Source organism: Choristoneura fumiferana, chromosome 6 (genome assembly GCF_025370935.1).
Source record: "Choristoneura fumiferana chromosome 6, NRCan_CFum_1, whole genome shotgun sequence".
In the NCBI taxonomy this organism is placed as follows: Eukaryota; Metazoa; Arthropoda; class Insecta; order Lepidoptera; family Tortricidae; genus Choristoneura; species Choristoneura fumiferana.
The window spans coordinates 8,805,881-8,822,125 of NC_133477.1; the positions used below are offsets into that span (position 1 = coordinate 8,805,881).

At 35.2% G+C, this 16,245-nt stretch overlaps 1 protein-coding gene across 2 annotated transcripts in view; it reads right to left on the reverse strand.

Annotated features, from left to right (window-relative positions):
• The window catches only part of LOC141428607 (uncharacterized), a 46,677-nt gene that overhangs the window by 17,963 nt on the left and 12,469 nt on the right, over positions 1–16,245 (reverse strand). The window contains exons 13-25 of one of the 2 annotated variants that reach the window (XM_074088609.1): positions 15,740–15,882; positions 15,054–15,230; positions 14,406–14,633; positions 12,914–13,015; positions 11,279–11,440; positions 10,383–10,484; positions 10,208–10,299; positions 9,386–9,503; positions 8,517–8,636; positions 3,733–3,831; positions 2,106–2,213; positions 947–1,042; positions 462–550 (exon numbers count right to left, since the gene is read on the reverse strand). In XM_074088609.1, the coding sequence (XP_073944710.1) occupies positions 462–550; positions 947–1,042; positions 2,106–2,213; positions 3,733–3,831; positions 8,517–8,636; positions 9,386–9,503; positions 10,208–10,299; positions 10,383–10,484; positions 11,279–11,440; positions 12,914–13,015; positions 14,406–14,633; positions 15,054–15,230; positions 15,740–15,882 (1,636 nt within the window). The remainder of the gene's footprint in view (positions 1–461; positions 551–946; positions 1,043–2,105; positions 2,214–3,732; positions 3,832–8,516; positions 8,637–9,385; positions 9,504–10,207; positions 10,300–10,382; positions 10,485–11,278; positions 11,441–12,913; positions 13,016–14,405; positions 14,634–15,053; positions 15,231–15,739; positions 15,883–16,245) is intronic. The other variant, XM_074088610.1, reaches the window with a different exon arrangement.

A 16,245-nucleotide genomic window follows, 5' to 3' on the forward strand; every position in this document is an offset into this window, starting at 1 on the left:
CGCAGAATTCATAAATGTATTAGACTAGGTTAGCTGGAAGAGATACCTTTTTAGGGATAACCTCGCCTTTGCTCTCCTTTCTGTGTATTTGTATTTCTTTGTATTTTATTTTTATGTGCAATAAAGAGTTTACATACATAAATACACACATACAAAACTGCGTTCATGAATCATGTGTGTATTATTGTGTTGTCACCAGATTTACATAAGTATGCCAAATTCCAATAAAGTCCGACCACTGCAAGTTCGTCATATTTAACTTGCTAGATTTAACCCGCACATACATACAAGCATACAAACGTACATTGCAAGCTAAAAAAAAGCTTGCACAAAGCTTTTGCTTCTGTGATAAATCCGATGTAACATGGCTTAAGCCATAAGCGAAAATTACGGGAGCGTGCGAGAACTTCAGATTTACGTGTTAATCGACCTCTCGTAGTTGCAAGCCCATAAATATTTACCTCATCACGCCCAACTTGTCAAAGGCTCGCACGTAGTGTTCCCGCACACCGCGACCGGCTAATACGACGAAACTTTCCTTTATTTCTTGCTGCAAGAAAACAAAGTTCGTAATTACAAGTTTGTTGCAGAAGATAATTCAACAATTTTAATGTATAATGTTAGGAGAGTTACTTATACAGCACTCTTCAACAGGGCTGTTTTTATTGAAATCTTAAATATTGTACTTTTTTGCTTGTATATTTTTTATAATGTCATCTGAAATTATCATGGTGTCTGCAAAGAATTCATTTATTGCACGTCCGAGGGGAATATTATTATATTCGGGATAAAACTATCCTGTGTCCTTCTAAGGGTTTGAAACTATCTCCATACCAATTTTTTTTTAAGATTGGTTGGGTACTGTAGACATTAAAGCGAAACTAACAAACATACGCACTTTCACGTTTATAATATTAGTTAGGATCATTCCATAGTATGTCTTTACCGCTATCCGATTCGTCTTGATGTCCAAGCGGCCGGACATAGGTTGGGCTGTCTCATATTGTGCCGCATACCTTTCCAGGTCAGAGTCCCGTAAAACCTAAACAAAAAGTTAAATTAAAACCATGTTTTCCTGATAACATTTTCGTGACATCGTTTTATGGTACCGTAGTCCTATAAGGTACCCTTATAGTTTCGCCGTGGCCATCCGTCCGTTCCTCTGTCTGTTCGCGGCTTATTTTACCTACTGCTAGAAAGCTGTACTTAATGCATGAGTTTATAAGTTAACTACGCCGACAATGGAGTATTAAAATATGTTTTTATACTAAATCGGTATCGTTGAATATTAAAATTTTGCTAAGATTGTTTACAAAATATGATAGATTAGCTTAGCTTTATGATGCTAATTATAAGGGGGAGAAGGGATCGTCCCCCTCCTCCACAAGGTAAACCCATGGCTTGAAAAAACTGGAAAAATCACGATGACAGTATATAACGTGAATTAAAAGTTTTTATTATAGTTTAGTACCTAACTACTTATGTATCTCCCGCTAAATTAACTGCTAGGGGACAGTCAACGTCAATTATTTCGCGCTTGCAACGCCAAACGGCTATTTTACACGCAAACTTTCAGTTCACATAACATAGTTAAAGGGTTAAGTGACAGTTTCATTTTGTTGTCAGAGTACGTACATTATCGTCTTTGAAAATGTGAATGATCAACGCAGACACATAATAATGCAGACCAAAAATGTATATTATGTACAGGGGTCGGACAAAAAGTGCCAATGATCAATGACGTCAAACCACTTATAGGATGATTTCAAATAGTATTTTTGATTTTCATAAACAATTATCACTTATCATTTATCAACCTCTTTATTAAACGATATGAAATTTTTTTTATTCACTGAATTCTATTGATTTATTTACGATTATTTTGTTACTTCATTAATGCTACTTTGTTACTACATGTCACACGGAAGTTTAAATAAAAAAATCATCTTGTGTGCAAGATTACGTAATTTTTACGTCGTCCGCACTTTTTGTCCGACCCCTGATTATGTACAATAAATACTATCTAACATTCAAAATAATAAATAACATAGTTAAAAACACCGTACATCACTGCAGAGAGTGCAGTTAGCAAACGCATGAATCACCTTCATAATGGGGTGGCTGATGTCCGGGAATGTGCTCCAGCACTGCAACAGCGCACTAAATTCCACGTGCAGCAATATGCAGTTTGTTGACGTCAAAACTGTGTATACCTGGGGAGTGCGGCGAACACTGAATGTGTGAGGCAGAATAATAGAAAAAGCGCATTGTTTTACACTAGGTATTCTACTGTTTGGATAAAGATAAAAGTGAAGTGACAAAAAACAATCAATATTTTTATGAAATTAAATTCTAAATTGTCATAATTCTTTTATTTTTATAAGAGTCAGTACCAGGAAAACAAAAGGTAGCCCTTATAAGGCTTTTGTTGTCCGTCTGTTCGTCTGTCCGTTTGTTTACCTTTTCATCTGTCTGTCATGACCGTTTTACTGAGAAATAGAGAAAGATAAACGAGGTCCTACTGAATTATTTATTGGTATTACAGGAGAAGCAGTAGGGCTATATATTATTTTAGACAGTATAAATTCATTTTACATTTTGAAGTTAGATATTAACTATATTTGTTCTGTGCTTACTGCGCACGTCATACGTGTATTCATACATCGTTATATTTCTCTAAACTGGCGCTGCAGTGCAGTAAGTCATAAATAAGTATGCAGAACATAATATTTCAATTATAAAGCTTACTCCTGACGTACAGCATTCTATTCCTGTTTTATCTACGACGAAAACTTATTTATGAGCTCACTCGGAGTTTATAATACTAACTAAAGTTTTTAATAAACAACTACTAATTCAAACTTTTTACTCAACGGAACATTCCGGTTCTAAAATTCCGCCGAACTCAATCTGCCATGTGGTCTAAAATGGATTTATGACAATTGCCCACATATTACCTAATATGTACTATTCAATAACTTTAAAGTTTTTCACTTGTTTTCTTTATCGAAAAGCTCACAGTAAATACCAAATTGCACACATAAATTACAAAAAAAAAACTTTGATGCATCCTACCATCTGCTTCGAACCTTCTACTTGAAAGGGCCATTAGTTTAAATCACCGGGTCTTACGGCTATCAAAAATAGTGGTCATATTGTTTTGATTTAAAGTTAGGTAGGTCCATATTATCAAGGCACTTTACTCTCTTGTTTATGAAAGCTTTTTTGAACTATACATTATTTTACGGCTCCGTACCCCAAAAGGAAAAAAAACAGTGTCCGCCAAAATAATAAATAAATTCCTGAATTTGAAAAAAAAAACTGCAAACTTGATAGTGTGATGAATGGGCTTATTTTGAGAATCTTAAGAAAATACATATGCATGTGATTCATTTGCGAAATATTCAACTTTAAGGTGCAAATTTTCGTTAAAATCGAGCTTCCCCCCCCCCTTTATAAGCTAAACTGTTGGTTTGAAAATTAAAAAAAAAAACATGATGGTAGTAAATACTTATATCAAATAAGGTAACAAGAAAAACTGTGACGGCTAAGTTTGCTTAAGAACTATTTGTATTTTAAGAATAAACAGCATCCTACCAAACTTATAAAATATACTACTTGAAAAATTCCGTACAAAATACTAAATCCTAAGAAAAATGTTACTTGATTTCTCGTAACGGCTACGGAACCCTACCCTGGGTATGTCCGACACGCTCTTTGATGGTTTTTTACCTTTGGTAGTCCAAACAGCATCTCCATGAGTCCAAATTGGCTTCCCGGGCCCACAGACGCCACAACTTTCCCTTGGCTGTCTAAAACGTTGCAGTGCCCCTAGAAATATTATAGAGGAATAAAACCAGTCTCACTTTGAAATATTTTACTGGTGTACAGTCAACTACAAAAAATACGGCTATACAAAAATATGTATTGTAATATGAGCTTAATTTTTAATTTATAAAGTCGTGTATACATAATTTTGTATCTTTGGCCGTCGATCTCTTTGTAGTTAATTTTACAATGTTACGGTGCTCCTAGAAATAATGGGGAATGTCTGAAAAATTTAGAAACGCTTGAAACTTTTTATATCAATAGGAATAACCTTTCCAATTAGCAGAAAAAAATATCAGATTTTTAATTAGCTTCAACTACTTAATTAAAAAAATAGATAGAGTTTTCTTTACCGCCAAATTACGACAGTCCCGTCGGTTACGGGTTGTTCCGTAGTCCAGAATAAAAAACATTAAAAAAAGAATTTGTGTCTTTGACTCGATCATTTTGACAGGTGACACTCCCATAGGAACTGACATGAGCTTCTATGGGCGTGTACATGAAAAACAGGGTCGTTATTTCCATGTCAGTATTATTCGGCCCGGTAAAGAGTGTCGCCTGTGAAAATGATCGAGTCAAAGACACAAATTCTTTTTTAACGTTTTTTATTCTGGACTATGGAACAATGCGTAAACGACCGGACTGTCGTAATTTGGCGGTAAAGAAAACTGTTTCATTTTTTTTTTAATTAATTGGTGCTACTTAAAAATCTGATATTTTTTTCTGTTAATTGGAAAGGTTATTCCTATCGATAAAAAAGTTTCAAGCGTTTCTAATTTTTTCAGACATTCCTCAGTATGGAATATAACCATTTTTAACTTTGAAAGATTTTAGTGGTGTACAATAAACTATAAAGATACCGATACGGCTAAAGATACAGACACACACGAACGAGCTTAATTTTAAGTTCATAAAATCGTGTGTACATATATTGTAACTTTGGCCATATCGATCTATTTGTAGAACCTTAAAACGTTACGGTGCTCCTAGAAATAAATCTTGGAATTCTTGGATAAACCAGTCTCCCTTTGAAAATATTTTACTGTTAAATGAAATAATCTCGCATGTAAAGTGTAGATATTTGCCTAGGTTTAAACCTTAACCGCATATTTAACTGAGTGCTGCTGGAACTGAAATCCGGTAAAGTGAATAGAGAGTAGTGGGTAAACGAAATGAAGAATTTAATATCCGTTCTTGTTACTTGGTGTATCTGCTGTTTTAATCGAGATTTAGAATATATTTGACTTGTTTCTCTTTTACAAAGAACTGTAGAGAAATGTATTCAAAGTATCAAACTTTTATAATTCATTCTAAGTAGAAAAAACACACTCCAAATAAATAATATAAAGGAATTAAATTAATATTCAAGGCTTCGTGTCCTAATATAAAAAAGGAACCGATTAAATCCAGACATTTTGACTAAATAAATAATATTAGGGCATTATTCAGGGCTCCGTGTCTTAACAGAAAAAAAGAACTGATAAAAGCTACATATTTTGACTAAAGTGTAGAGTTTGTGAAGGTAGGCCTTGTAGAGTTAGGGCGTGTAGTTATAACTTTTTGACAGTGCGAGTCATGTGGATTCGTCTTGGCAACATTTTACTTTACATGAATATGTTTTAGGTGGGATCAGCCTGTCTGGGCTCTGCTTAGGAACGTGTATAGGTATAAAGTTGAAATTAATATAATGCAATAAAAACTATAGTCCCTTGCAACTGTAAAAAAATTAAGTCTCCGAGTTTAAGTTTGAAAGATGTTATGTGCTTTTGAAAGTGTATCTTCAAACATTCCATGGTAATCAAAACTAATTTGAAATACATGCTCAAAGGCTAACTTATCCCTTTTAGGGATTTCTACCAGTCAAGCTTTGACTGGATAAGAGGAGCTTTTAGTTAGGGACTGACAAAGAGTGAGTTTAAAACAATAGTGGAAGCTACATTACAAATACAGTGAAATACAAACTTATGATTGGTTTGCTTTAAGATGTGCACGGAACTCCCCACTGAGAGTTGCATGCAATGAAGTTTTGAATCGCATTAGGCGCTTTTCCACAAGAGATGTGCGAGTATGCGATGCGAGGAATATGTTTTTCATGAACCAATAGAAACGCTTCATTTACCTATCCTCGCTCAGGACAGCTCTAGTGAGAAGAGCTCAGCGGAGCGAGGATAGGTAAATGGAGCGTTTCTATTGGTTCATGACAAACAAATTCCTCGCAACGCATCTTATCCCATCTCTGGTGGAAACACAGCCTAAGGCTGGTTTATAAGCTTCTTAAATTATGGACTTTGGCATAGCAACATATCCCTAATTAGTTTTTTTATGTCTTTTTGTGTTTTACAATATAATACAATACAAAGACTCTTTATTGTACACCAGACATAGTAAGCGATACAGAAAACAGATACACAAAGAAAAAACATAATTGTGGCGTTATCTGGGAAAAGGTACCTTGTTGTCGGTATTGAGTTATTGATATCCCCATAATCTACATACATTTAGCTATCGAACCATGTAAGAAACATGCATGTAGGTTTAATAGATATTTAAAAAAAAAAATGTTGAAGCTCAAAAGCCAGAAAAGGTGATTATGAGAAAATTGAATTCAAACTTATACACCCAATAAAAGTATGTTATTGTTGGAAGTTACATAGATCACATGCTATTTGAGGAGTAGATTGTACGGGCTTTCAGGTTTCAAGAACAATTTTGTAATTGGACAACGGTTTTCCTATAGTTTACCTTGCCAAAGTGCATAAAGTAAAAAAAAAAGGTTGATGGATTTTTTACATTTTTTTCTATTTATAGTATATTTCCATTGGATTTTATCGAAGGAAAAAATATTATGCGTAAATTGACACTTAATAAGAACTACTCCGTTTTGAATTACGTTGTTTATTATATAAAAAAATACTTTAACAAAAATAACTTTGTTGTTTACAAATGTAATTAAACAGTAAAAATCAACAAACTTTTATATTTAGTACGCTAAAACATAGCCAAATGAGACCAAATTAACTCAACAAATCTTAAAAAACTAGTTTTTTCAGTCTCAAAATTCAAGGTAAAGTTTAGTAAAAAGTTGGTACAATCACTATATATTTTCTAAAAGGTACCTTATCGTCGGTGGTAAAATATTTAGTGATTATGAAGTGATATCATTTGAAAACGACTAATAACTTACGATTAATTTTAATAGTCTTAATTTAAGAACACTGTAGTATTAAAACTCTTACCAAAAACCTATAATTTTGTCTCAACACACTAAATGATTAACGTATTTGAAAAGGTACCTTATTGTCGGACGTAAAATGTTTAGTGACATAGTTAAGAATAAGATCTAAAAAAATGCTTTGATTTGTAGTTTTAACTATTAATCGTTATTATTATTACTATAAATCAACCTCTAAAGACCAGCAGGTGGTAGGACCTGTGCAAGGTCCGCCCGGATTGCTACCACCATCTTGCTCGCTAATCCTGCCGTGAATAGCAGTGCTTGCATTGTTGTGTTTCGGCGTGGAGAGTAAGACAGCCGGTGAAATTACTGGCATTTGAGGTATCCCATCTTAGGCCTCTAGGTTGGCAACGCATCTGCAATCCCCTGGTGTTGCAGGTGTCTAAGGGCGGTGGTAATCTCTTACCATCAGGTGACCCACTTGCTCGTTTGCCATCCAGTCGAATAAAAAAAAGACAAATTGGCGTAAATAGTCAATAAGGGCCTTATCACTCTAGCGATTCGTGGGAGAGTTGAAAGCGAGGCAAGCGTGCAGTGAATTCGCTGCGAGCGTATAAAGATTTCGCCGCAAGCGCGCAACTATGTCGCTGCTGCGAGCGCATGGCGAGTTCGCTGCTTTAGCGCCAAAAACGCCATATTGTAGACTTTCGTATAATAAATAGGGCGTCTTCGGCGCTAACGCAGCGAACTCGCAGCGACATCGTTGCGCGCTCGCGGCGATATCGTTTCATGCTCGCGGTGAAATCGTTACGCGCTCGAAGCGAACTCGCTGCGCGCTCACCTCGCTTTCAACTCGCCCACAAATCGCTAGTGTAATAAGGGACTAACTGGCTACCGCCTAAGGGTGGCCAGTTATTGATGATGTACCTTACTCTAATTAAACGCATTTTATGATGATTCTTGACGTTTTTTACGCGCCGACAAGCACCGCAATGGGCCCGCGTGGGAACTAATGCCAAGCTCTCTCATTCTGAGAGGAGGCCTGTGCCCAGCAGTGGGACGTATAGGCTAGGATGATGATGATGATGATGACGCGCCGACAAAGTACCAACGTCCGACACGTCTTCCAAACCGATACCGAGCGCACAGAAAGCATTCAAGAGCGGCACCGACAATAAGGTACCTTTCTTACTAAACTTTAAGGGATGTTTTAACTCATAAAAAATCGATTTAAAAACTTGTGTCTCTGTCAAATTAAAATTTAGACCCTGCTTATTAATATAGAGTAAAAAAAGAAAAAATGATTTTTTTCGACATTTTACTTCAAGCGCGATTATCTCGGAAACTAGAACCGACGACAAGGTACCTTTTACCAGATAACGCCACAATTATACATTATTTGTTTTATACATAATTTGAATTTTAAAGCGAATTGGTTTTTTAGCTGCTGTAATTTTTATTGACATTTAAATAAATTAATAAATAGCAACGTCCAATTTAATACATTACTGACCCTTTCGACGATGTACATGTCTCGCCCGATATCAGCCGCGTGTTGGACGACCTCGTCATCCGGTAAAACGATGCTTCTAGTGTTGACCGCCACCGTTTGCAGAAAATCGCGGCTACAATCCTAGTCACAATAGTACATTATTTCCTAGACTTGGAAGTCAATTAAGTACCTACTGAGTTGCTGGTTTAATACAAAATATAAAAACACTAGGTATAAAGAAACTTGCACTTAATTTAATCGAACAAAACGAAATCAATAATCGGACAAAAGCTTTAATCGTATAAAATAGTTGTATTACAACTGAGGAAACAGTGTAAAATAGGTTAATAGTTTTTGGGATAGCGGTTAATTGAGTATTAGTCATTCGGAAATTGTGTCGTATAGGTATAATATTTACTCAAACGAAAAATATTAAAAGCGTAAAAATAAAAAATAAATATTATTATTTATTAAAGTAAACCGACTTCAAAGCTGCATTTAAAAGGGAGAGAAAAGTTTTACCTCATAAAAATCAAAATTACCTAGACAAATCTATTTTTATGCCATTAAAAAAATTAACTTGAGTAGGTACTTCTGTAGCTATATATTTACACAAGCACCGACCTCAAAAAAGTTTTTGATATATTTACTTCAGGTTTTATTTAAGTTTTTTTTTTAATTTCTGGTTGCAGTTTTGAAGTCAGTTAAATTTTATTAAGTAAATAACTTTTCTTATTAAAAGCTTTCTACTTCAATTTACGACATAAGCACGGACCTAGAAAGCATTAATATTCTCTTAAACATGGTCTCAGAATTTTCATAAAATTCATTTTCATTAAAAGCTCTCAAAGCTAAGAGAATAATTAATAAAAGTTTAAGTGTAAGGCTACCTGAAATAGCGGGCATTGTAGCAACGTCTCCACTGTCACGATAGATAATACTTCCTGGCGAATATTAGTCGACATATCTCGAAATAATTCTTCTACAGACACTGCGTTATTGTAATACCTGTAAAAATATTATAACAACATTCATTCTGCTATATCTTTATTCGGTGATCAAGAGATGAAAAATATTTACCAACCAAAATGTTTATTTTAGGTTGCATATACACGTTGAGTTACAATATAAATATGTTGATATGTATTTATACATCTATCTATACTTATGTAATATGTGACATTTTTATGAAAATCTTGAGACATATATATCTCATACAACAGAGAAAATTGTACTGATTTCGTACATGTATATATATAACTCAGTATCTTAAAAAAAATGTCGCTTAGTAAATTTCTCCTTTCTTCTGTCGATATATATACAGGGTGTATTTTTGATACTACCTCAAACTTCGGACAGTTGTCGAATCATAAAGAGAAGATTTCAGTACAGAAACAGAAGGAAATGCAGAACAAACATTTAGAACTACAAACAAAGTATTTAGACCGGATACGTTTTTAAAGAAAAGTGAACAATAAATAAAACTAAAGTTAAGGTATTTTTATTATTCGTCATCGATACAACCTTTTGCTTTGTATTATTGCCATTAGGCAATAATGCTTCCACTAATGAAATCCACTGCCAATACATAACAAAACGATGTGTGCGCAAGAATGTAATTACAACGATACTCCAATTATATTAAATTACTGTGATACTCCAGGCCAAACTTCAATATACTAATAATAACTTAGCAAAGTAAAACCACTCACCACTGAACACAAAAAAACTTTTTCACTCGTGCCTTGATTTTCCCGCTAACATGATTAACCGATAGGAAATAAAAAAGTTCTCGCATCGATTCCTATTGAACAGGGAATTGGTTTTATTTCACAGACTTTTTCATCAAATTTACCCGAAGAAGATATTATAAGTTTGTAATCTGACCTTAAACCTCAGTCTTCGTTGAGTGGCCAGCATGAAGAGGCTGCAAACTTTGGCTATGTAGAAACAACTGAGGTACGACCCAATAATAAATATTGTCACCACCTAAAAATAACCTATCTTTATCCACTTATATAATACCTATAGCCGTGGTGGCCTAGTGGTTTGACCTATCGCCTCTCAAACAGATGGTCGTGGGTTCAAACCCCGGCTCGCACCTCTGAGTTTTTCGAAATTCATGTGCGGAATTACATTTGAAATTTACCACGAGCTTTGCGGTGAAGGAAAACATCGCGAGGAAACCTGCACAAACCTGCGAAGCAATTCAATGGTGCGTGTGAAGTTCCCAATCCGCACTGGGCCCGCGTGGGAACTATGGCCCAAGCCCTCTTGTTCTGAGAGGAGGCCTGTGCCCAGCAGTGGGACGTATCTAGGCTGGGATGACGATGATGATGATAATACCTATAATAACTAATTTTAATCGATGAATAAATTGATAAATGAACATAGGTAACATTTGCTACATTATCGCATTGGGTGTATAAACTGTAAAGATTTGTAAAAACAACCGTTTTTAGAGTTACAACAGTCGTAATTGTGAAAACGAAACCCTAAAAATGTTCTGTTGCGAAAAACAAATCTGACACTCAACTATTTTTTTTTTCAGATTTCAGCGATTTTGACTTAAAACCTACTTTATGTTTTGACCCAAGTTCGGCAATTATAATCTTTTTGAAATTCAGTGGAGGAAACTGAATTGCGTACCAGGTTAGAACCTTTTCATACTCAATTTCACTGTGATTTCTTTGCCACGTGTATGTGATGTCTGTATGACGATAGTAGTACAAAAGTTCCACTCTGGTACGCGATTCAGATTTTGACTGTACAGTAACACTTACAAACAACAAATCAGTAACACCGGGAGATATGTCAGAGGTACCGGCCAAAGTAAAAGCTGATGTCCCAAACAACAGCGAAGTAGTCATCGGCTTCTCGTGCTTTGCATTGTTTGTTAGGAACACCTTCGTCTCCCAGTATATGAGTTGAGTCATCCAAGAGTTCTGGAAAGTCGCAATCCATTAGACGTTTCTATATCTTCATGAAAAAACCGTGGATTAGGTACATGTATACATATAAAAGTTGCTACTTTTCGCTCTGGCATTGCATTAAAGAAGTGCCATTTCTGGACAAAACATAAAAGCAATTTGTAGATCCATGTAATTATTAATTGGTGATTTTTTTAAAGCCTGGATAGAGTTCTGAAGTGTGTCTACAGCCCCTTCCCGTGTGTTACGAATATCGACTATCATACAGTCACCGGTAATTGGATCGTCATGGCCCCACTTAATTAAAATCAAAACTTAACTTTTGTTTTTTTTCTAACAAAGTTAATCGTAAATTCAATGTTCGCTATCCTAGACCCCAGCTGACGTCGCCTGTCACGCTACAAATATCAAACACTTTGACCCGGATAACTCACGCCTTAAATCGAGTTTAGCTCAACATGTCTCGGTCTAATCCGTAGCCCTTCGTCTTCGGAGCAACGCGACTCAGGGGCTGCTGCAACACGCGCACTGCTACTCAAATACTAAATACTCGTGCTGCGTCATCGGTGTGTGTGAACGTACCTTTACAGAGCGATGTTGTTAGTGTTGTGTGCTACCCTACAATTGACAGTTGTAATGAAAATGATGATGAAAACGCGGGTAGTTGTGTGCCCGTGTCAGTTTCGTCGGGTAGTCGCGCGAGCAGAGCGGCGGCGCGCAGTGCGCGTGTTGCAGCAGCCGCTGAGTCGCGTTGCTCCGAAGACGAAGGGCTACGGATTAGCCCGAAACATGTCGAGCTAAACTCGATTTAAGACGTGAGTTATCCGTGTCAATATATTTATTATGAGTGAGTCTCACGGTAGTTTCATGTTCAAAATCAAACACTTTGTTTTACATTGCTTCTTCGGATAAACTTAGTGTAATAAAAATTAAAATACTAATTATTTTTAAAAGTCGCCGAAGTAAAGTTGTTCAGTTTGACGAGCACGATCTATGTTTTGATTATTTGCCCGTGTTATAGGCCACACCCGGTATCCGTCAGCTAGAAATTCCAATCACCACCATCATGGGTGATGGCAGATTAGTTTTAATTCATGGACATTAGTATCCTTAGATGTTCATACTTAACTCAGATAACGGCGGTTGAAACGCTTCAGAGCCCCAGCAACCTAAGATATTATGTACACTAAACAGTGTAAATGAAGATAGAACTTATTTTTTCTGCATATTTTAATGTTTCCTCTGTTACGAACCTTTACATTCATTCTCTAATTCTTGCTTAGAAATAAATATCATCATAAAATAGGTATGAGTAGATCAATGTATATAATGTTGATTAAAAATAAAATAAAGTACCTACAACGCTATGTAGCCATTTTGGTAGAAGTGTAGTAACTTATGTTAAGTAATGAATTGTGGAAGAGCAATAAAGTATTGAGTAATTATCAGTTACTACTCGGCATCGAGGTGATTGAATAGAAAACTTACCTCTCGACACAGTTTTCTTGGACACGAGATCAAGTATAGAAAACATCCAGACCAGTATGAAAATATTGAGAAAACCAGAAAATATTTTATAGCACACAAGGCCTGAAAATATAAATTATGTTGAATCAAAAACTTTCGTAAGTTCAGCAGAAAATATAAAGAAGCTTTATCAAGTTGTTTTGCATATTTTACTCTAATGGAAACCGATAATATTTCAGAAAAACTTTCGTTAACTATAACTGTTGATCTGACCTGATGATGAGGTCTGCAGGGCTACTACGAAACTCGAAACTCGAAGTTCGTGTCCGGCGGTCCCTCTGACACTTATTCTATTTAAAACGAGAGCGAGAGGGACAGCACGACACGAACTTCGAGTTTCGAGTTTCGTAGTAGCCCTGCTGATTTTAAATTCTAAGATTCACAAAGACAGGAATTCACAAGGAAAGCAAAAACGTGCTATGTAGTCTCAAGCAAACCTGGTAATACACGATGCAGGATAAGGTAAAAAAAACAGAGAACCTCTTGGAGTGAAATCAAACGCAAAGCTCAAGACCGATCGGGATGTAGAGTACGTTATGTCAATCGAATTTATAGAAAGGGTAAACAAAGATGCCATTAACCTGACCACAGACATTGAATGCTGTGAAAACCTAGAACCTATTGCAAAATAATTTATCTGTTCAGTAAATCGATTAATTTATTAATTGAATAGATCAAAGTATTTTTGTCTATTTTATTATTTACAATACTTGATTTAATTCCAAAAACTGTTTATTTAATTATAAAAGCAGTAACTATTTTTAAATTTTATGGTAAATAAATAATAATCGCTTATTCAATTGAGTAAATTTTAATAAAATAAAAATTTTAATCGATTTTTAAAATGTCAAATTTTCCACCATCTCTACGCTAGTCTATACTACCAAAGATTATACACGAGTCTCATTCAAGAAATAACGTCAGATTTTGACGAAGATTTTTCAAATTAACATTAAATATTGAAATCAAGTTAATTTTGCTGAAAAAAGTGATTAGACGTCTCGTTAAAAGACATGAATTGTAGATAAATTATGTGTTATTGATTCGATCCAGTTGGTGTTTATACAAGAATTTTGATGAAATTGGTTTGTTTACACTTTCCATAAATTGGATTGACATAACGTATAGTGAACGCGCTATGGCCAATCAAGGGGAAATAGAGTATAATTGTAAAATTGTGTTGGACAAACGTTACTATCGATAAATTAATAATTAGGTACAGTCAAGTGCAAAAATATTGACTTCAAAAATACCTATGTACCACAGACTCTTATTCCGACGTAAAAGATCGTGGTAACATATTTTTGAGTGGTTCGAATAGATAAATATGACTTTTTATGCACTTAACTGTACCTACCTAATACAGTTTACCCACAACCAATTGTTACTGATTGCTAATTGTTAGTAATGTTAGCTACAATTTTTTTCTTTTTTTTTTTGTAATAAATTAAACCTTGATATTGCTTTTGAAGTTCTTTTCCCATTGGTCTATGTAGTCCCAAATGTGCCAAACTTGAAGTATGGGGAACAGCGCGGCCAGTTGGCCAGCCGCTGATTCTCCGTAGGGGTCCAGGGTATCCGTAAATATATAAACGGGGAAAACCGACAAGATGTCCAGGTAAAAGCCAAATGATGACATTTTCACTTCTGCTATTTCCTTCACGGTGACTTTGACGACATTCTTTGAACAAATAAAAAGAAATCTTTTGAATGGAGCGTATCAAAATATTTCTTTTCTACAGGTTAATATTATATCCCACGGAAAACGTCCAACACAGTTTAAGCGCTCGCTCCTTTCAATAGAATGTATGGAGTCAAATTATAGTTCACTAGCTGTTGGCCGTGACTCCGTCTGCGAAGAATTGGTTTGTCGTGATCCCGCTGGATTTATCCAATTTTCCGGGATAAAACTATCTGATGTCCCTCCCTGGGTCTCAAACTATCTTCATATCAAATTTCATTTAAGTCGGTTCAGTGGTTTAAGCGTAAAGAGATAATAGACAGACAGCGTGCTTTCGCGTTTATAATATTAGTATATTGGTGATTACAGTTACCTATATCATTTAAAGTTAATACCTAATGTAAATTATGCTACACTTACTTTATTAAAAATAGCAGTTGTGAGTTGTAAGTAGATATTCAGAAGAAGTCCCGCAACGATGACAATATTAAAAACTTTCTCAAAGTCCGTCTGTGTAAGTCTAATGATGGTGCAATTAGGCACCATGATGCACACATAGAGAATCATGAAGAAATGAGCTATTTGAAACATGTAAGTCTGGAATGAATACGAACTATTTTATTAACATTGATTAATTATGAGTATAGTTAGTGTTCACAGCTTACAAAAAATATGATAATAAGCGTAAAACTCGATAATAAGCGTTTTCTTAGAGAAGACCAAGCTAGATCGATTTGTCATCCCCGAAAATTCCCACATACCAAATTTTAATCGAAATCCTTGGAGCCGTTTTCGAGGTTCTGATTATAGTTTTCGAGGTTCTGATTATATGTACGGTATATATTTATAATATATATATAAGAATTGCTCGTTTAAAGGTACCTATTAGATAGATTTGCCGCGAATTTTTCTTCTAAGAATTCACTTATCGTGTCGTATTTATAACATCAGCAGGCCCACGTAGGATGTAAGATTTCACATTTAAAAAGTACCTACTCGTACTATCAATACCAGAAAATGTACTCTTACCCATATCTATTTGTAAGTAAACTGCTCTGTTAATTTAATAAAGTCAATTTGTTAGAATTAAATGTGTTAACACGTACGAAATCAGTATCTGGTTCCAAAATCCACGGAAACTGTGATCTTATGCATATCCTGGGAGCGTCTACGGTTGTCACTTTAGGAGCCATTTGATACAGCTCCAAGAAGTCATCAGTGAACTTCGGCTGACGGACGTTGTTTTCATCTATGAATAATAATCATTTATGTTACAGCAAATAATATTTTAACATAACATTGTTACGTATAAACCTATTATAAATATAAAAGACACGCTTGAAATGTACCTACCACACTTTAAGTATCAGTACCTGGCTGACCGAGCTTTGCTCGGGCTAAAACTCGATAGTAAGCGTTTTTTCTAGAGATAGAGATAAGACCAGGCTAGATCGATTTGTCATCCACGAAAGCCCACACATACCAAATTTTATCGAAATCGTTGGAGCCGTTTCCGAGATTCTGAATCAGATTATACATACATATATGTGTGTGTTCCGTACAAATTTGTAGGTGAATGTGTGTATAAAATGTGAAATAAATAATAATCCAG